Source organism: Phoenix dactylifera, chromosome 8, assembly GCF_009389715.1.
Source record: "Phoenix dactylifera cultivar Barhee BC4 chromosome 8, palm_55x_up_171113_PBpolish2nd_filt_p, whole genome shotgun sequence".
Classification (NCBI taxonomy): Eukaryota; Viridiplantae; Streptophyta; class Magnoliopsida; order Arecales; family Arecaceae; genus Phoenix; species Phoenix dactylifera.
Window position 1 is genome coordinate 27,797,764 of NC_052399.1, and position 20,852 is coordinate 27,818,615.

Consider the following 20,852-nt stretch of genomic DNA (forward strand, 5'->3'; position numbering starts at 1 on the left):
AAGAAGGCACCATTGTTTTCCTTAAGTCCATTTTAGGTGATAAAAATATGTATGTGTACAACCCACCCAAATTGTAGAGCGTGTGACTTGGGATTTAGGCATCGTTTGGCAGAATTTTTTTAAGCAGAAAGTACTTTCTGAATTCAAAGGGATCGAATAGAAAATGATACTTTGAATCATATAACTATAATGAAATTTACGATCAACTAACATTTATTGAATTTGAAAAAGAGTCAGAAGAAATGATTTGATCCTCTTATTTCTTGAACCGAGAGATTCATAAATCGGGATCCTGATGCATATAGATACAAATGTTCCAATGGGAGAAAGAATTTTAAGGAGCATTTGGAGCGTTTCGTTTTAGCTGAACAAGGGTGTTTGATAAAAAAAATCAGAAAACTGTTTTAAACTGTTTGGCAGAATAACTTTTTAGAAGTAGTTCCAAAATGGAAGTTCTTTGAAAAAAACGCTTTTACCATGCATTGGAAAGTTGTTTGGATTTCTAAATATTTTTTATTCAATATATTTATAATAAATAATATAATTATAGAAAATGTCATTTTATATTATAAAAATTTGTAGGAGCCCCAACAAAAGAAACAAGAAACTCAAAAATTAGTTCTTAAAAATATTATATTAATAAAATATAAATATATAATGATAATAATTACAATATTTTATATTTTTATTATTGTATTATACTATAAATATAATATTATATTACATTATTTATGTTATATTATATAATACCAAATTATGTTATATTATTATGCTATAGTATACAATATTATGTTACTATATTATAACAATATTATATTGCATTACAACAATATTATACTATATCATATATGTTATATTATTATGCTATAGTATAGAATATTATGTTACTATATTATAACAATATTATATTGCATTACAACAATATTATACTATATCATATATGTTATATTATTATGTTGTAGTATGCAATATTATGTTACTATATTATAACAATATTATATTGCATTATAATAATATTATATATATATTTATGTATTAATACATATTATATTTTATTATGCTCTGTTGTATAATACCATGTAATATCCTTTATGGTCATTTTGTCATACCTAAAGTACTTTTTTTGTTTGTTTACCAAACACATTAAAATTTTACAACACTTTAGAAATGTATTTACCAAACATCAAATAGCTTTTTATAAAAGCTTTACTTCAAAAAGCTATATTTCTGAAAGTTTTATTGCCAACAGTTCTGACAAACGTGATTGTCATGTCTATTTTTTGATGGTTAAGATGTTTTCTCTGACAAATGGATGAGCTAATCTTGGTTACTTTTGTGCACCTAGATAGGAGGCTGAGCTTGGAATCATGGTTTACACCATTTAATTGATTCATGGAACCTCGTAACTTATTGTTCTTTTGGTTTAGGTCTTGTAAAGGGAAGATGGCTTGAAGCCGTCATTGAACCAATCTGACTGCTCTTGACTTCCGTCAGTGAGAAAACCTAAAATGCCTGCTTACGTACCCTTGCAGATTATTTGAAAACATTTGGGGGAACACTAGAAAATGAAACATATGATCTAATTAGGATTGGGCAGGTAAATCTCATACCATTTCTATATATGCTTTTTTATATTCATTCTACTAAGATTATGCTTTGGAAAATCCAACGGGATAGAGCAGAGAAAAAGCTGGAACCCTGCAGGATGTACAAAAAAATCTCTAGAGATTTTTTTTTTTTATAAAAAAAATTCAATCCCATCCCTGCAACTCCTATCTTCACCCTTTCCTACTCTCCACTCCATCTCTTCCTTTTCTGACAAGAAGTTCCCAAACGTGCCAATATCAATCACCACTTTGCCTAATTCTGCTGTCTAATCTTTGTACAATTAAAAGGTGGCTCGTATTTTTGCAGGCACCTATATGCCTTAATAGGTGGGAAGTGACTCGAGCACATAAAAAAAGAGGGAGAAATATGTTAACATAGTGCAAATTCTTTGTGTTATGTTGTTGGAAGGTGCATTCTATTCTCAGATATTTTTTTCTCCATTCAACTACTTATGACAAGATCGGGTTATCGAATCTTAGTTTAACCTAATTGCTTGAATTCTTTCAATTTTGCCGGCGAGTCAGTTGCAGCAATGATTAATCCTTTACAACTTATAGGCACACTGCCTGTGAACATAATCTGACCTTGCATTGATCACAATCTTCATCAGCCATTCACAGGCCATGTAACCAGATATCAGGCGATAACACGGGTCGATGATGCATTTGGCATGGCCGTGCCGGTAGGAAGCCGACACGTTTCGACACAATGGGGGTTGAGATCATTAGAGATCTTTAAGCACCAGTGCGCATAATTAAATTCGCATGATCACAAACACTCAATTGCCCACTTATAATGCAGTTGCCTCCCAAAGTTTGAAGCACTTCTCCAAATTCAACCCTTTTTTGAGGTCGTTGTTGTGTTGGAGTGACTCACCATCCCGTCCATAACCTTCTTTGCCTCTTGACTTGAGAGAGAGAACGAAAGAGAAGCTTGGAAAAAGCTTTGACCTGATTAGGGGGTTCATCCCCCTTATTATTAAATGCTTAGACTAATGTCAAATAGCTAAAGTGGTGGTGTATTTTTTTTTTTCGTTCTTGGTTCAAGTAGAGCTCTGCGGAATGTTGCGGAAGCCGCACGCGTGATGGCCTGCGTAGTGACCACAATGCCCTCCTACTCCTAAACTTTCATCTTGGAGACGCAAACTGAAATAGTATTTTGGCTTTTAAATCGAGCTTGCGTCTTATATCGGACTACTGGACTCAAGATTTGTTATTCACGACAAAAGATAGTTAATATTAATAGAAAATGACGAACCATCTAGACCTTATCTACTTAATCCTTTTCTACGACTTGTGCAAGCGTGCACCATAATGATTTGGAGTTTTTTGAGTATTTTAGTCCAAAGACTAATTATAAAAAATCATGCACTATGTTGTGGTTCAAATTTGGCTCGAGGGTGACCACGCCGGGAGAGTCGAGGGAGCTATCGGATGGGGCGGAGAAAGGGGAGTCACCTCCTGCACGATGGTGTACCTGCATAAAGCCTCCCCGGTCATTTCGATGAGAGCCCTTCGACGCTCAAGTTAGGGTTGATCTCAGTTGGTCCCCTCCCAAAAGTTCTTGTAGTGTTACCTGATGGGGCTATATGTAGTCCTCAGAGAGGTGTTCAGGTGGCGGAGGTATGGCCCATCCTCATCATGGGAGGAGATAGGTTTTATACAGATAGCGCAGCTGGAGCTTGCTTGAGGCGCACGACGTAAGCTGTTCCTGTGAACGGTAAGGCATCGATGAGTATGACAGGATATGGCTGGAGCAGCATGGCATTGTCTTTTCCTGTCGTTGGCCAGCAAGCAAAGCATGGCGCGGTGGCGTTGCAATGTATGGCTATATAGGTGGGCATGGACTTGCACGTGGATGCGGCCGTAGGTGAGGTCAAGCTCGATGAGAGGTCGCATCATATATTTGACGAAGTCGGCTTGGCGGGTGCCGAGGTTGGCCTAGCATCCCTAACTCCGAGGTTTCTCGGTAGGGTACCCCGAGCTCGAAGGTCGGGGTGCGTTGTTAGATGGGGTGCTCCGAACTTGGCCGGAGTGTATTGCTGAATATAAGGGCACCCCGGGCTCGGCCAGGGCACGTTGGCAAATATAAGGGGCGCCCCGAGCTCGGCGGGGGTGCGTTGGCGAATATAAGGAGTGCCCCGAGCTCAGACGGGGTGCGTCGGCGAATATAAAAGGCGCTCTGAGCTCGGCCGGGGTGCGTCGGCGAGTAGGCCTGTGGCCGAAGAAGCTCTTGGGCTTGAAGCTGACACAACAGGGTATTTTGAGCTCGGGCCCGGGACATCATTATAAGCATCAAAAGAGGTTGCCGCAGGTTGTAGCAGCGGAGAGGTCCGACCGAGGTCAACTGAACCTTCGGCGGAGTCCGAGATCGGGTTGATTCCGAATGCAATCAAGGTCCTGCCTAGTTGGTATTGTGGTCTGCCCAGCTGGGATTGGACGATTCCTTATCATATGCAGGACGATCCATTTTGTCCCCCATCACACTACCATGTATGTCTCTGAAAACATCCTTGTTTCATGTCTATGTGAACCAAGCTTCCAAGGACCATAATTTACAAGCAAACAAGCAGCTGTTTGGAAGAGAAGTTTAAGGGTTTTCTTTTCTTTTTAATCTTCTATTCTTTTCAATTTCGAGGGTTTCCTTGGCTATTTTAGGGAATATATGATAGAAATATAAAGATGATCAACAAGTTTTCACATAAACAAACTTTGCATAAGTTTTCTGCCTCAAGATGGATAAGATGCGTGAAAGGAAAACGTACTTCCTCCGGAAATAAGTCAAAGAAGTTAACAAAAAAATGTAGACTTCTATGAAGCTTACCAATTTCACTTGTATACTTCAACATATTGGTATAGATATTACCTAACTGTACTTCAACATGCCATACATATTAGATCCACAAAAATGAAGACACAATAAAAGTGTTGACTTAAATTGTGATCTCTTATAAACCGAGACATGCATTGCCTATTTATCACATGCTCTTGTTCATTCAATCTTTCCCAACCTTTTCCTTTTCTATAGAGTTGATTTTAATTGTTGGTTTAATGGATGACAATTAGGTAGAGATACACCTTCTAAAAAAGACAAATTCTAAAAGCTTGTAGATGAGATTTTTTGGTATGTTTATTTATTTGTTGATAAACTTCATGATGTTCCTACAATAAATCTCGAGCATAAATTGTTATTTCCTTCAGAACAATTTCTTTGTCCTTACAATATACAAACACAAAGATCTAGCATGGTAATTTACTTCTTAGTGGTACTAAGATTGTCTGTCCACTTTGTTTCTTCATAAAATCAGAGTATATTTATGAGTTCCTAACACCTTTCTCAAAAGGTTAGTGCGATCATTTTTTGAGAAACAGTTGCTGCCATCAATTGGTTAGACTCTACAGTTTGTATCAAATACACATCTTAATCAAATATAGTCATGACAGGCATTGTGCCACACTTTGCCAATAACAATAATTACTGCATGGTGGTTGTACTGCATATGCTGCTTCTATTGGAAGGCTAGGTAGGCAATATTATAGGCTGGATTCTTTTTTCTTTTCTTTATTTTTTTTTTTGCTGCTTAAGAAAAGGGGAAGAAGGGAGGAAGGGACAAATCCACTTCCGTATAGCAGTCCTCACTAGGCCTCCACCCCATCAGGATAATATTCGATACGGACAGAAATGACCGTATGCTGGGCACCCCGACCGGTTTTACTCATATTCTTCCCACTTATGGGCCTGGCTCGGCTACCTCTCTGGGCTCCGGCACGAACCCTCCGTACGAGTACGTCACACCTAGCACCACCGAGGCTACCAGCGGACCAGTAAGCTCTTTCAGACCTCGTGTTCGAGCAGGAAGCATTCGGTTTTCATAATTTAATCGACGCTCACGCGTTTCGAACTTGGATTCACTTGGTTTGGAAATAAAGCCCTGTTCTACTGGGCTACCACCTTAGTCGCTAGACTGGATTCTTTTAGATAGACAACTTTTATCTCATCGGCCAACCCTAATTGGTATGGTATTTCAATATTGATACAAGTGAGTTATCGAGGAGGACAAGGCGTAGTGGAGGTATGGGAGAATTTTGGTGATTTTAACCATGTGGGACATGTGCACCACAATACATGCAGGTGTCAATTTCAAGTAGTAGCATGGCCAATTTGGTAAACTGCGGGAGCCATTTTTGCGCGCGTGGTGGGGGAGAGGTCGGTAGGTGGACTCTCCACAAACTTAATCCTCTCTCTCTCTCTCTCTCTCTCTCTCTCTCTCTCTCTCTTCATAGTGGACTCCTCCCACGCTCGACAGCTCCCAGTCACGTGCGGGCCCCACCGGCCAAGTTCGGCCGAGAGATCTCGCCACCTTTTTATCTACTCATCTATTGCTCCCCCTCTATTTCCCTATTAAATATTAAATTAAAAAAATTTCCACTTCCATATCAGGCCAGTTCCATCTGGGCGAGGGCCCCACCGTCACCACCTTTGTTGGGCTGGCGGTGTGCGCAAAAACGGGTCCGGTTAAGTGAAGTATTTAATTCATGACCCGGATCCAGTATCAGCTGCATCCACCTAAATACACCCCAACCCTAATTTTTATCCTAAGCTTTGATATTGCTAGTTTCAATATGACATAGTTCATGCTCGAAAACACAGGGGGTAAATAATAGTTGTTGCAACAATTTGATAAACTATCAAATATCGTAATAATGGTCATATAATGTAACTCTTATAATAATACTGCAATATGACTATATTATAGATATTTTTCATCTTTATAATTAAATATTATTTATTGTAATACTTTATGGCTGATTTGATGAAATTATTATATTTTTAATAAAGTTTAAAATATAAAGTCTCCTCTATTTAGTAATGTAACAATAGAGTTTCACCATCAGATGGTTTTCGAATTTATTTATTATAATAACTACTTAATGACTCTACCAGAGATATAATATTTTTATTTATTCTCGAGAAGATTTTTTTTTTATTTTCATCATTTTCAAATTGAAACTTCAATATCGTTGTAATTGAATTGTAGATTTATTTAAAACTTATTTAAAAATTAATGCTAAATTGACTTCTTTACGACAATAAGTAAATCTTATATTAAATAGTATCTGTTAATGCCATTATGATAAAAGATGCATGTACTACTGTTCGAAACTTTTTTTTTTGATAGAGCGGATGACTCATACAATATTGATATGAATACATCCAATAAAATTAGAAAATAAAATATTTCAAAATTCCAGTCAAAATAGCTATCCAGTAGTTCACAAAAAATCTCTAGAGTGTTCCGTTATATAGGAGACGACCTAATCTACCGCTTCATTAGTCTCCCAGTAGATAGACCTCGCTATGGAGAATGCGCACTCTCTCGAGCTGCTCAAGATGTCATGCAGGAGGTGGTGAGAGCCAAACTAAATGTTAAAATGCCTATCTTCTGGCAATGGGTGAATTGAGCCTTAGGAAGGATGTGAGAAATGGATCGAAACGGGTCGGGTGTAAGCGGACAAGCTTGTCAACCCATCAGGCTCCTTCCCCTCCCAGGTTTCCCAGAGAACCCAAACCTCTCAAACGTTACCCTTGGCCCCTTCCCGTTCCAGATGCCACGTGACGTTGCAAACGCGTCAGTTGGGCAACACGTGGCAGTCGTGGTCCCACAAGTCTTGACGACTTCCATCCTCCCCTCTTCTTCACTCCACCAAATATTTAGTTTCCTTATGCAGAGATATCACCATATCAACTCGCGTGCTCTCTCTCTCTCTCTCTCTCTCTCTTATTTGCAGCGGTTTCCATCCCCTTGGCCTTTTCCTCCACCTTAAACGTTATCCCCCTCTCACTATATAAATACCACCCTACCTCTCTCTCCAGCACCCACACTTCCTTCCTTCGCCTTGTGTTTCTCTCTGCAGGAGCCATGGGAGAAGCCGCGGAGGATGTCTATGTTGCCAATGGCTACCACAGCCATCAAGCCAAGGAGGGTGTAGATGAATGCAAATGGTATGAGGAGGAGATCGACGATGATCTCAAGTTATCTTATGCTTTGAATAGGTAACAAAGATCTTACAAGTTTATTTAAGGAGAAAAAAAACTATCATATTTTTGATCCTTTGTTAGGTTTATAATCCTATTAACTTAATTTTGATACTTGCATGTTAGTATGATCTTATCTCAAGTAAGTTCTAATCAAATCTGATGTTGTTTCATCGAAAAGATTGGTTAAAAATACTTGAAACTCCTGCTTTCTTTTTTCTTTTTTTTTTTAAAAAATCTATGTTTGTAATGCTAGCGTGCTGCATAGAGGGACCAGCAAGTTCCAAGACATAGCTCTTCTTGACACCAAGCATTTTGGAAAGGTTGGTAAGCTTTCTCTAAGAATAAGGAAAAATGTTACTTTAATTTGATTGATTTAATCGTTTTCATTATCATTGCATATATCTAGGCGTTGGTGATCGATGGGAAGATGCAGAGCACCGAGATGGATGAGTTCATCTACCATGAATGCTTGATACATGCAGCCCTTCTCTGCCACCCCAAGTAGTCCCCTTTTTTTTAGCCCTTATCACAGTTCCGTTAATCAGCAGTATTTCAAAAGGATTCTATAATCTTGAAGTTGGATGCATGTACCTCCTTGTAAAATATTTTAAACCATATATGGCTAAAACATCATTAACAACAATAGGCAATTAATATTCTCAGTCTTCTGCTTCTTTTAAGTGGAAAAAATTGTAAAATAACATTTTTTTTCTCTTTATGCAATAATTGCAGTCCTAAGACAGTATTTATAATGGGAGGTGGAGAGGGGTCCGCTGCAAGAGAAGTGCTCAAGCACAGCACCATCCATAGGGTGGTTATGTGTGACATCGACCAGGTGCCATCATGTCCCCTTTTATTGTTAAAATGAAAAGTTTAACGTAATAATTGTAGTTATATATCTTATATTTAACTATAATTAATAATAAATGCTTCATATTTAACTGAAAAAATAAATCTGGTGTCGCATGTGTGGCATGGATGCTGGCAGGAGGTTGTAGACTTCTGCCGGAAGTATTTGACTGCCAATCAGGAAGCCTTTGCTAGCGACAAGCTCTGCCTCGTCATCAATGATGCGAAGTAAGTACAATTTATACTCCAAAAAAGTAAAAAAAAAATCTGATTTTTGCCTTTGGACAATAGAAGCTAATTATCGGAGTAATTATTGGTCGGATCAAATCCACGAACTCAACAAGGAGCCAGTTCATCCATGAACTAACACATACAAAAATGGATTTCAAAAAAAAAGGGAAAAAGGAAGCAATACATGTATTTATGCGTGTTAGTTCATGGTTGGACTGGTCCACCAGCTCAACGGCAAATCTGCTTAAACTAAAAATTTCATTAATCCTTGTGTGAGAGAGAGGGGGGAGGGAGGGAAGATAAACATTATTTTCAGGTTAGGTTGAGGTCGAGCAAGAATGACCTAAGAGATGTTTGGACTTTGTTGTTAAACAATGCTAGCTTGCTCTTAGCTAATGAGCTAAGAGGTGAGACATGATCTAGGGTGGTTGTATTGTGGAAAACTAAGTCTCCCCTTGCAAGCTTGCTTGCAATATATGATGTTTTTTGAGATTTTTGTTCATCATTATGTGCTCTACGGTGCAATGAGTCTTATCACCAAGCACAACAAAAATTTGCAAAAATCTAACTTGTATTACAAGTGAGCTTAAACCATAACTCAGTTCTTTACCTTCATTGCAAAACCGAGCTGCCCTCTTAAAGAGCAAACATCAAATGATCCCTATTTAAGAGAATACTTGACGTTTATAATACCTAAGGTTTTAGATATATTATCACATATGGAGAGGTCTGATTATTAAGGATCCTAGTTCATGGATTTGACTCTACTCATATTTGATCATATTATTTATAAAAACAATTCATGCCTTGATGTTTGTGGGCTGACTTCTGTAATATTCGGGCCAGATCCGGGCCCATTTACAGCCTTAGTGCCTTATAGCATCGAGACCCTTGCAAATTGGTTTATTTAAGTTATTCTTGGATATCCCTCAGTATCCATTACATGTTTATCATCAGGTCATACATTATAATTTATTACAAGTCTCCTAAATTTGTATTTATTGTAGTTATGCTTTCCGTTTTGCTTCCTGGCTAAACCATGACTTTTGAACCTTTCTTTCTTTTTTCTAATTTATTAGAACAGCAAACCATCAGATTTAATAATAACCTCTTTCTTTCTGTCAGACTAGTTCTATAATGTGGGTTGCCTAGATTGGATTGGTTGTTTGTTCATGGAGGCTAAAATGATTAATTTGTTCTTCAAGAACAGAACAAAACAAAAGGCTAAAGATCGATCACTAATAAATCAAATGGTGAAACATTACTTGGAATTTCCTCTTTTTAACAATTTCATGTAGATTTTTTTTTTTTTTTCTGTTTTTCTGGTCTAAATATTACTAGAGGAAGTTTAAGAAAATCAAATGCGGGGATGAACGATAAATGCAGCGACATTTCATTATAATGATTTTTTATTTGGTTTGTTAAAATTGGCTGTAATAGGGTGGAGCTGGACAAGAGAGAGGAGAAATATGATGTAATAGTGGGAGATTTGGCTGACCCTGTTGAAGGAGGACCATGCTATCAGCTCTACACTAATCATTCTATGAACAAGTGCTCAAGCCCAAGCTGCAATCATGATGGCATCTTTGTCACCCAAGTGGGATCTTAACTATCATCTACCTATTATTAAGTTCCAGTTTAATTCTCTTTCTCCAATTCCAGTGACCAAATTTTCACTTGTTCTAATTCGATCTGCGAAGGCTGGACCAGCCGGTGTTCTTACACATAAGGAGGTCTTTTCATCTATATACAACACCCTTAAGCATGTTTTTAGATGTGAGTAGAATTCTGCTCCTTTTCTTTTTATTATTTTTTGTTGAGATAGAAGAGTTTTTGCTCTCTTTTGAACCAAAATATCTTTTCTTATGTCTAGCTTAACATAATTTCCTGAAGCATCATCTGAAGTCCTACCCACAAAGTCCATACCAATTTCAAGTTCCGCCTAAGATAACTTTGGCTCCTAGTCTGAGCTGTTTTTGTATCTAAACACAATCCAAGACAGCTTCAGATTTTGTTGTGCTACTTTCACCGAGGACTACCACAGCTTAGATTATCATATAATTGATGCTAGTATGTTACTACTTAGGTTGTAAATATTAACTAGTTTTCTGCCTATCACTTTTTGTATCTCTTTTAGGTTACTCATAGCCTCTCTTTCATTATATGATACAGAATGTGCTTGCGTACACAGCTCATGTGCCTTCCTTTGTGGATACATGGGGATGGGTTATGGTAAGTGGCATCTGTCTAGTTATTTATACTAAATTCCATGAGATTTTACACTTTCTGATAAGATTAAAACTGATGTGATCCAAATAGCTAATCTGGTCTTGTGCATATGCTTTTAAGGCATCTGATCAACCATTCACTCTTAATGCTCAACAAATTGATGAGAGGATCAACGAGAGAATTACTGGAGAGCTACTGTACTTAAATGGCAAGTTCCTCATATCTGCAACCACAATGAACAAGAGTGTTACCAATCGTAAGTATCATTATTCTGTGGTCATATCATTAGTCACAGGGATGGTAATTGTGAGAATTACATACCTCATATATGCACATACTAATGGTGCCATTATACTCGTACTTCAGGAAGGCTCATCAGCTGGTGCTAGAAAAATATCACCACATTCCTAATAAGGACATATAGTTTTGGATGCTGAAGAGGTTAAGATATATGAACTTTAACTGTGGCACTTTGTGTAAGAATTAGTAGGTCAATGTTCGTGAGGTGAGGTTCGAGCTTCAATAGGTAAAACCAAGTCTGATTTCGATGCCTTCCTAAAGCACAGAACATAAGTAACATCTGCTTGCTTGTCACTTGTGCCTCGAAGGCTAATTTAAGCAACTCATGCTCAATGTAGTTCTTAGAGGTAATTTACTCTTCCATCACAAGTTTTGCAAGATGCATGCAAGATTAAGCTGTATAAACGACATCAATAGGATTTCATATAAACCCTTACTGAGTTTCTCTAAATCGTGTTTATGCTATGTATTTCAGCTTTAATTAGAACCTAAGATATTCTCAATAAATTGCTCTAAAGAAAACCTAGATTACATATGACGACCAAAAACAACCGAACTTGCAAACATATTGGGGGTTGTCTATCTTTAACACAGCATATTCTCTAGTTATTTAAACATAGGTGTAACACTAGATTTGTTTTGGTTTAAACATTGCAGACTGTGAATGAAACGCATGTGTACACGGAGAAAATGCAAGATTTATCCATGACATGGAAGGCATGTGTGCTTAAGGCTCCTCATTCAAGGGACAAAATATATGTCAATGGAGCTCTAAATCAACAATACTTTGGGCAAAGAGGGCAAGAATCTTATGAAGAAGTGTGGTGGTAGCATTCTTTGCATCTTTTATATCCAAAACAAATAATTGGTTGACCATGACTCACTGATGAAATAAAATGTAAATTCTAATAAATTGTATGACAATTAGTTACTAGCATTTCATATCTTTCTTTCCCTCTTTTCGGTATGAAAATGGATTTGAATATGATTGGTGGTCTCTGATAGAAAAAGAAGGAACTAAAAAACTTATGCAATCAGATAGATATGCGAGGCATCTGTAATTTCATGTTTGGAAATCGTTTCTACTTCTAGAAAATTAAACATTTTAGTTATGAATAATTTTTTAAATCGCTTAAAAAGGTTAATCTAATTTATCCATATAGCCAACAATTTAAATTATTTCCTTAAAAATATGTAAAGCTCTTTTATAATGAGCCACAGTAAACAATATAAACTCTTCATGACATCTCCTTTAGGAGTAGTTGTTGTTTTATTTTGGTTTTTCTTTGAAAACTGACCTTGAGCAATTCAATTCATGTTTCAAACATGGGCAACATCTTTCCTCAGCAACTCAGCTAATGCAAGTGCTAATGTGCTATTGTAGACCAACTCTTAATATAAGCCTTTCTGGTACTTGGGAGGGAGATATTCCCCAAACCTTAAATAATTCTTCTGTATGCTCATCTCTGTTCCATTTATTATTGCCATCCATGATGTACTCACTGGGCAAACTCTCCAGCTCAATGGAGGTCCTGGGGCAAACTCCATATAAACCCCTAGTTTTGACCCTATACCCTATTAGTAACACTTCAAGAAAAGGGCATTTGGAACCGATAATTTTTTACGACAAATCATCATTTTGTGCAATATTTGAAAACATGAGTCATTAAAAAAAAGGTTGCTGATGAAACAAAAGCTCGACGAAAGAAAAAGGTTTTGGAAGTAATGGCATAACTCTAGGATGTCCTTAATAAAAGTTTGACGGAACAAAAGGTGTTGGAGTTGGTCTGCTCTTCAAAGATGACACAATCCTTTCTTTTGTTTCTGTTCTGGTGTATACACGGCTAACAGATTGCCATCTTCTTTGCTTTCTCATGGATTTGTTTGGTTACAACTGACACATGCAGTTCTGATTTGACAGACTCTCTACTTCCCGTAACTCATCCTCTCTATAATTACCAATTCTTTTAATAAAGTTTTGGGTGGCTTTTGCCTCCCTTAGTATGAAAAAAAAAGGTTGCTGGTTGATATTCAGAACCTGAAGTATAAACCACCCTTGCGATCTACTTAAAGATTATATTCCTACCAACCAGCGCAATTCCATCTCCCCTCCCTCTAATTCCAAAGTTAAATTCTTACCCTCCTGGTAATCTGCTCTTAACTGAATTAAGCGCAAAGTCCAAATATCATGAGACGATAGCTGGCCGGCTCAAATCTAGCAGACATGGACTGGATATTGAAAACCCAAGCTATATATGCTTTCTGGAGCATGGAACTCCATCAAGAATTCAATCATGTCCTCCTACGTAAGAACTCTCATGGAGCATTCTCAGATGGCATATCCTTCCATGGATCCTTCTTCTACTATGACTTTACTCTGAATAAAGCAAGATAATGCTTTTAGGCTTACAGCAAATTTGAAGACCTAATTGCTCATCAGGAGATCAATTTCCAGCATATTCATGGTAAACAATCTCTCCATCCTGCAACAGGCAAAGCTAATATTTCTATGCCTTCCTATTTATCGAACTTCTCCTAATTATGCTCAACAATCTCTCATAGTATTTTGTTCACAACCATCAGTGTCTTTTTCCTAAATAAAAAGACCATTACCAACTAAAAACTACGTTCCATACTTTCCAGTTAGTTGATCATGTCTATGTTATATTTCATCAATATGCCATAAAGCAAACTTCTTCCATAGTCAATGTTAATCTACTTTCATCTGATCTTCAACAAGCATAAATCTCATAACTGTGAACTCCCATCACTCTTTGAGAGCTAATGAATTGGCCTTGAAGTAGTGTATCCAATATTTTTCAGTTTACAAGATTGAGAGAGAACCACTTGTGAATAGATTATTCAGGTACATCAAAAGTTTCAACCAATCAATATAATGGTCTGCATTTTCAATGATCTAACAGTTCGGACCTTAGAAAATACTAGAGTTCAAACCAAGTAAGCTGTATCGGCATAACTGATGGTATGGGGCAACCCGACCATACCAGTCGGTATCGGTACTTGATAAGCGCATACCGCACTCAGTACGCAGAAAAACCTGTACGTACTGTACCGACACTAGCTAGTGACACTGTACGAGTCCAATATAAGATGACAAATCTTAGCTCAAACCTCTAGTGGCATCACCATCATGTTTGAAACACATGACACCACAAATACAAAAAGCCCTTCCTAGTGAACACAAGGAGAGATTCTACTTCGAGCTAAATAAGTTAGTTAATATTAAATAGATAAATAACTGTTTGTAGAAAATCGTAATTAGCAGCCATAGCACCTTTGGATCTCCATGTTTTTGTCTGCAAGGATTTGGACTATTAAGGCAGTCCATACTCTATAGGCAGCCCTGAGTCATGAGTATATATGTCCCTTAAAATCAATATTTTCGCCCACGCAGCTTATGCAGTAGTATAAAAAATTTCTTTGCCCACCGACTCAAGAGATCATGCTAATCCATTTTTTTTGGAAAAAATTCTTTCAATGTTACATTTGTTGAGAATATTCCCACATATCTCTATTAGAAGTAAATATTTCTAGCATAGTTATTAAATTACTAAAGCACCTGGTTTCCCCTTAACCAATAAGACATCTTACTGTCATAAGACCATTGTAAGGAAAACTATTTATTCTAAAGATAGGTATAACTATGTTATCGGATTCCTATTTGATAAGCCTAAAATTCAAATCAATAGTGACTTCGCATATCCTTTACACTCTTAGATAGCAAAGATATTTGTAGAAACACATAAATAAGTACGAATCCTTATTTTAGCTTCTTTTTTTAATTGTTAATAGAATAATAGTTAAATTTTCTTTTGGCTTACTTTAATAGAACATTAATTTGGAGCTTGAGTCCAATATAGAGAGTTTTATCTAAGGTTCTTATTTTATTGGAAATAACAAAGCAAATGGTTGAGGAGAACAAAATCGACTTCATATTATATCTATTTATGATATTAAATTTTAATATAAATCTGGTACAAGACAATCAAGATATAAGAAATTATATTTTATACTAAGCGCACCATATCAGCGATGCACTATAGAAATAAATCGAGACGAGTTACAAAAACAGTAATCCAACACGAGCACCTAATGAGTGTGCCCAAAAAAATTAAGATGCTTGATTAGCATCGCTAAATGGTGCGAGTGATGCAGGATATATGTGATCAGCCAGCCAACTTAGTTGGCCGGGTTGGTCTCCAATGTGGTTTTAATAACTATGCTTTCAAATGTAATTAGACAACGGCCTCCTTTATGGGATCTATGGATGAGGAAAAGTAGAGCCAAGTATAGAAAGAAAATAACTATGTATCGGACACGCACGGTTCTTCGCCGTTTCTCCAATAAATAGAAGCGTAATAAATCCCTCGAGTCTTGCGTTCGAAGCGAACCCAATCCGCTCCCGATTTCCCCTCTTTCTCTCGGCTCCAACCCCACCTTCCCCCGTGAAACCCTAATTGTTGATATCTAGCATCTAGGGTTTCCGAACCCCAAATCCCCATCTTTTGCTTATTTCCAGGGTCCTCGATCTTTTGAGAACTCAATCTTCTCAATTTTTCCTTCCATCCCAAATTCTAGGTTTCCGATCATTTTCAGCCCTGGAATTCGGTTTATCTCCAAAACTCGGCAAATCCTGAGGAATGGCGGCGAGCCTGACGGCGAATGCGATCGCGGCGGTGAACGGCGGCGATCTGGACCTGAAGCCGGTGGCAGGTGCTGGACGTGAAGTTGATATCGGCTGCCCAGGGCGGTACCGGATGCTGGTGTCGGACGGGGCGACGCAGCAGGCGCTGCTGGGGACGCAGCTCAGTGGGCACGTGAAGGCGGGAAGGTGAAGAAGAGCTCGGTCGTTCAGTTGCTCGAGTACATCCTAGCACCGTCCAGGCCGAAGGTTCATTCCTTGATCTCTCTGAAACTTTTTTCTATTTTTCTTTCTGTTTTTTTTTTTTACTTTTGGGAAGGTGGAAGGGAACGACGCGAGAAAAAGATGTGATTTTTATGAATCTGAGACGGGGAATGGAGTTAATATGCCGACAATTTTGTCACCGACGCTGAGGAAGTGGTTAAACTAGTGGATGTTTTAAATTACTAAGAAAATTATTGATCAGGGCCTTGGAAGTATGTTTTATAGCTCTGGAAGGGGGTTATTTAAATATTTCATTCCTGCTATGAATCATAGAAATATTTTCGAAAAACATAAAAACTGGAAAAAGTTTTTTCTCTGCAAATTTTATTTCAAATATTTTGTTTAATTATGGAGAATGGTAATATGTGGTTAACAAAGTTTAATTGATGTTGTTTCATAGGTGTTTGATGAATGATGACAACCCTCCAAATTGTCCATCTTCTTGTCTTTCTTTTTTTTTTGAATTTCTGGTTTCTTATTTAATGCGGAGGTTGTAATGATGCAGGGTTATTATGTTCTGAACATGCAAACGTTAGTCATAGAGTGTGAGATAATTGGGAATCCTAATCTGCCGCCAGAAGCTGCTCCAATCACTCTGCAGGCATCATCTAATAACAATTCAGGTAACTCAGGAGGACCTTCACTTGATGGGGCAAGAATTATATCCAGTTCAGCAACAAACTCCAGCAACAACGTTCAGAGTTTCCACCCAACAGTCCAACCATCTTACAGGCCTCCACCAAATTACAAGAATCGTGGGGCCAATCATGAAAATGAGGCTCCTGCACGGATAATACCAATAGCTTCTTTGAATCCTTATCAGGGGCGATGGGCCATCAAAGCAAGAGTGACTGCAAAGGGAGAGCTTCGGAGGTATAACAATGCCAGGGGAGATGGGAAAGTGTTCTCCTTTGACCTCCTTGATTCTGATGGAGGAGAGATACGTGCAACCTGTTTTAATGCTGTAGTTGACCGTTTCTATGAGATTGTGGATGTTGGGAAGGTTTATATGATATCAAAAGGAACTCTGAAGCCTGCTCGAAGAGCTTCAACCATCTTAACAATGAATGGGAAATATTTTTGGAGGCAACATCAACCGGTAGAGCTCTGTCCTGATGAAGACAACTCCATACCAACACAACAGTTTAATTTCAGACCAATCAGTGAAATTGAGAATGCAGAGAATAACTCAATTGTGGATATTATTGGCATAGTCACATCAATTAATCCTTTGGTCACATATTGAGGAAGAATGGTATGGAAACTCAGAGAAGGGATACTAAATATGAAAGATGTGTCGGTCGAAGTGTTGAGTTAACTCTATGGGGAGACTTTTGCAACAGAGAAGGAAGGCAACTGCAAGAAATGCTTGACTCTCGGGTTTTTCCAATATTGGCTGTTAAGGCAGGAAAAGTAAATGACTTCAGTGGAAAGTCTGTCGGAACAATTTCAGCTACACAACTCTATATAAATCCTAATTCCCTGAAGCTCATAGCTTGAGAGAGTGGTTTGATGGAGGGGGAAAGAATGCAGCCTCTCAGTCCATCTCCAGGGATGCCATGCAGAGCTTTCTCGGAATGATAACCGGAAGAGAGTGTCCCAGATCAAATATGAGGGTCTTGGAAGGGTGATAAGCCTGACTGGGTGACAGTGAAAGCTACCATTTCATTCATCAAGACTGATACTTTCTGTTACACAGCTTGTCCTCTAATGATTGGTGATAGACAATGTAGCAAGAAGGTGACGAGGCTGGCTAGTGGAAACTGGTGTTGTGATAGGTGTGATAAAGAATTTGAAGAGTGTGACTATAGGTATCTTCTTCAGGCCCAGGTGCAAGACCATACAGGACTAACTTGGGTAACGGCCTTTCAAGAGTCAGGGGAGGAGATTTTAGGTTGCTCAGCAAAGGAGCTATACATGCTAAAATATGAAGAGCATGATGATACTAGGTTTGGGGAGATCATACGTGGTAGTCTCTTTCAGCAGTACCTATTTAAGCTCAAAATAAAAGAAGAACTCTTTGGAGATGAGCAGCGAGTGAAAATCACAGTCATTAAGGGCAGAGAAAGTGAATCCATCCACCGAGAGCAGATACCTACTAGATTTGATCTTAAAGCTTTCTGCATAAATGCAAAATTTTCATGAAAATGACCTGTCCTTCATCATCATTGTGGGACATTCGCTTTTTTTGATGCTGATTTCTTTTAAGGTTCTAGAGTGACTCTAGAAGAATTTGAATTCATACCCATATATTGGCTTGATTCAACAGCTTCGAAATTAAAGATTCTTTTAATAAATGACATGTTGACAATTTACCACTGCACCTTTCAGGATATCAGGTGTATCCACGTGTAAATTTTCACATACAACAAATACTTAGTGCGGTGGATGGTTCATTTGTAAAATCCACTTAGTGTACTTACAAGTTGTTCAATCCTTGGTCCTGTAAGGGAATTAGTTTTCTCACAACCTAATGTTGATGTTAGATTTTTTTTCTTTCTTTTGTCATGTACTATTTACCTATGAAGAATTCTGCATTGGAAGTTCTACTGTAATAGATGTGCTCCAATAAGAACTAACAACATCTTGGTATTTCTTGTTTCTTCTAGTTGAAGGATTTTCTTTGGAGGGAATGGCAAGGCTTATTGCTTATGGTCATTGTCATAATATAATACTAATCTTAAGGACATTTGGCTTGATTTCTCCGTGCAATTACCTTTTTTTCTGTAATCTATACTTAATCTGATAGATCTTTGCATCTTATTTGATAATTGTTTTTAGGCTGTTTTGTCAGACCTGTCTGCATGCTGAAAGAGATTATATTTTACAAGATTGGAATGCTGAGACTTGACATATCATCTAAAACTTTCTTAAGCCATCTAAAAATTTCTTAATTAATAAATGCTGAAGGTGACAATTTCCTGTTATTTAACCTTCTTAATCGCTGACAAAATGCTTCTTGTAAAAAGGTGCAATAAGAAGGATCATGTGCGCATAATATGAAGGATCTATGGTATGGTTTTTTTCTGGTACCGTGTTTGCTATTAAGGTCGTGCCAGTGTATCAAGTTGCATGATGTGATGTCAGTTAAATGTCGCGTGTGTCAAAAAAATCACATATGCTTGTTTCACCACTTCTAGCCTATGACAAGACTAGGACAGTTTTATTTCCCCCACATTTGATATGCTCTGTTACCCAAAGAGCCCACCCATTTTAAGCCTTCCATCAGAACCAGATTGTGAGTCGTACCTCTGCAGGTTTATTTTGTACATAGAAAATTGATCGCTCCAGATGTCTAAACCACTTGATTTGTAGGTATGAAACTGGTTTCTAATGAAAGCTACATCCACCAGTCCTTCTGACTCTAAGCCTGTCACTTCTGCCTTTCCCCTAGCACCCGTGGTTTTATGCCTTCTTTGACGCCATATTTCATTAGTTAGCCTTTATTGGGTTCCGGCCCCGATTTCACTAGTACTCCTTTGGATACCATCTCCTCTCATCTGGAGAGAGATCTGCTGTGCTCATAGCCTCAGAAGTAGGGGTGCTACCGGCGATCAAGTAGGAGATCGGGTCTACCCGGCGATCAAGTAGGAGATCGGGGATAGTCGGATAATCAATATCCTAGAGGACAGGCGACTACCTGAGGTTACATGCAGGGTTGGCCCACCCCTGATCAACCACGATTGACTAAAGGGCTCCAGAGTTTGTGATTTGTTTGCTCTGAGGGAGCGAAGGTGGGAACGAGGACCCTCGTCAGGCGGATGTTCGGTGAGCAACTTGTTGAGCAGGTACTATCTTTGTCGATCTCTAATGGAGAGAACGGACAGGAGGGTATGGAGCATGACCGGAAGGACAATGGTGAGTGCCCGAGACCTCTCGAGGACAGTCGGGGGGTCTGTGGCTCAGCAGATTGATGGCGGATAGATTTGGAGGATGCGCATCCACCGCCGTGTTGTTCTATTCCTATGAAGGTAGCATGGGGATGCTTACCTATTAAAGATGTGTTGGTGCGGCAGGGAGTGAGGAATCCTGCATTATAAATATAAAATTATGTTTTCAGTAATCAAGGATTTAGTTCCCATGCATTAGTGTAAAATGAATCATTTTTTCATGAGAATAATATAAATGAACATATTCTCCATTCAGAGAAAGGAATGATTTTTTTCTCTCCCCTTACTGAGAAGGATGAAAAAAAATGAAGGGGAGACGGTTAAATTACAAAAGGTATTTCAAAAGAAAACATGAAAACAATGGATTTTTTTTTAAAAAAAGGAAGGCCATCTTCGTATATCGTCATGTCCACAGAGAGCAGAAAGCATTCCCAGAGGTCTGCTAAGGCAGAAAGCCTGACTCTAATAACGGGTTCTGGCTGGGTTGGGGACAGCTTGTGGATAACAAATAGATAATAAGACGGTCTCTCTGTATGTTAGTGATGCCATAGATGAAAGGTTTTGAGAAAATAAGATCGAAGGAACTCCGCCAATCCGGCATTACTTTTAACGCAAGGATACAAAGATTGGATGTGCTTCAATCATCTTCATGTTGCTTAACAGATTAATCAAATAGGTCCTAAATTTTTGTGTGCCAGAGAAAAGATGTTATTAATGCCAATTAACATGTAGCTGTGCCCCACTTATGTCCGTGTTTTAAAAGTTAATAGCAGCTCCTG

General features: G+C 38.2%; 1 protein-coding gene and 1 pseudogene across 1 annotated transcript; both read left to right on the top strand.

Moving 5' to 3' along the window:
• Positions 1-7,465: 7,465 nt before the first annotated feature.
• Positions 7,466-12,087, top strand: LOC120111749 (thermospermine synthase ACAULIS5-like). Its single transcript, XM_039129637.1, has 10 exons — positions 7,466-7,662; positions 7,901-7,967; positions 8,054-8,148; positions 8,380-8,482; positions 8,636-8,724; positions 10,168-10,324; positions 10,428-10,503; positions 10,901-10,959; positions 11,077-11,256; positions 11,914-12,087. Exons 1-10 carry the CDS (start codon positions 7,529-7,531, stop codon positions 12,085-12,087), a joined length of 1,134 nt encoding a protein of 377 aa, XP_038985565.1. The 5' UTR covers positions 7,466-7,528.
• Positions 12,088-15,915: 3,828 nt separating this feature from the next.
• On the top strand, positions 15,916-18,322 carry LOC120111750 (annotated as a pseudogene).
• Positions 18,323-20,852: the final 2,530 nt, after the last annotated feature.

Coding starts and splice junctions, on each gene's coding strand:
- LOC120111749 (XM_039129637.1), top strand. CDS start 7,529: ATGGGAGAAGCCGCGGAGGATGTCTATGTTGCCAATGGCTACCACAGC. Junction 8,483..8,635: donor TTATGTGTGACATCGACCAG/GTGCCATCATGT, acceptor GGATGCTGGCAG/GAGGTTGTAGACTTCTGCCG. Junction 10,504..10,900: donor CCTTAAGCATGTTTTTAGAT/GTGAGTAGAATT, acceptor ATATGATACAGA/ATGTGCTTGCGTACACAGCT.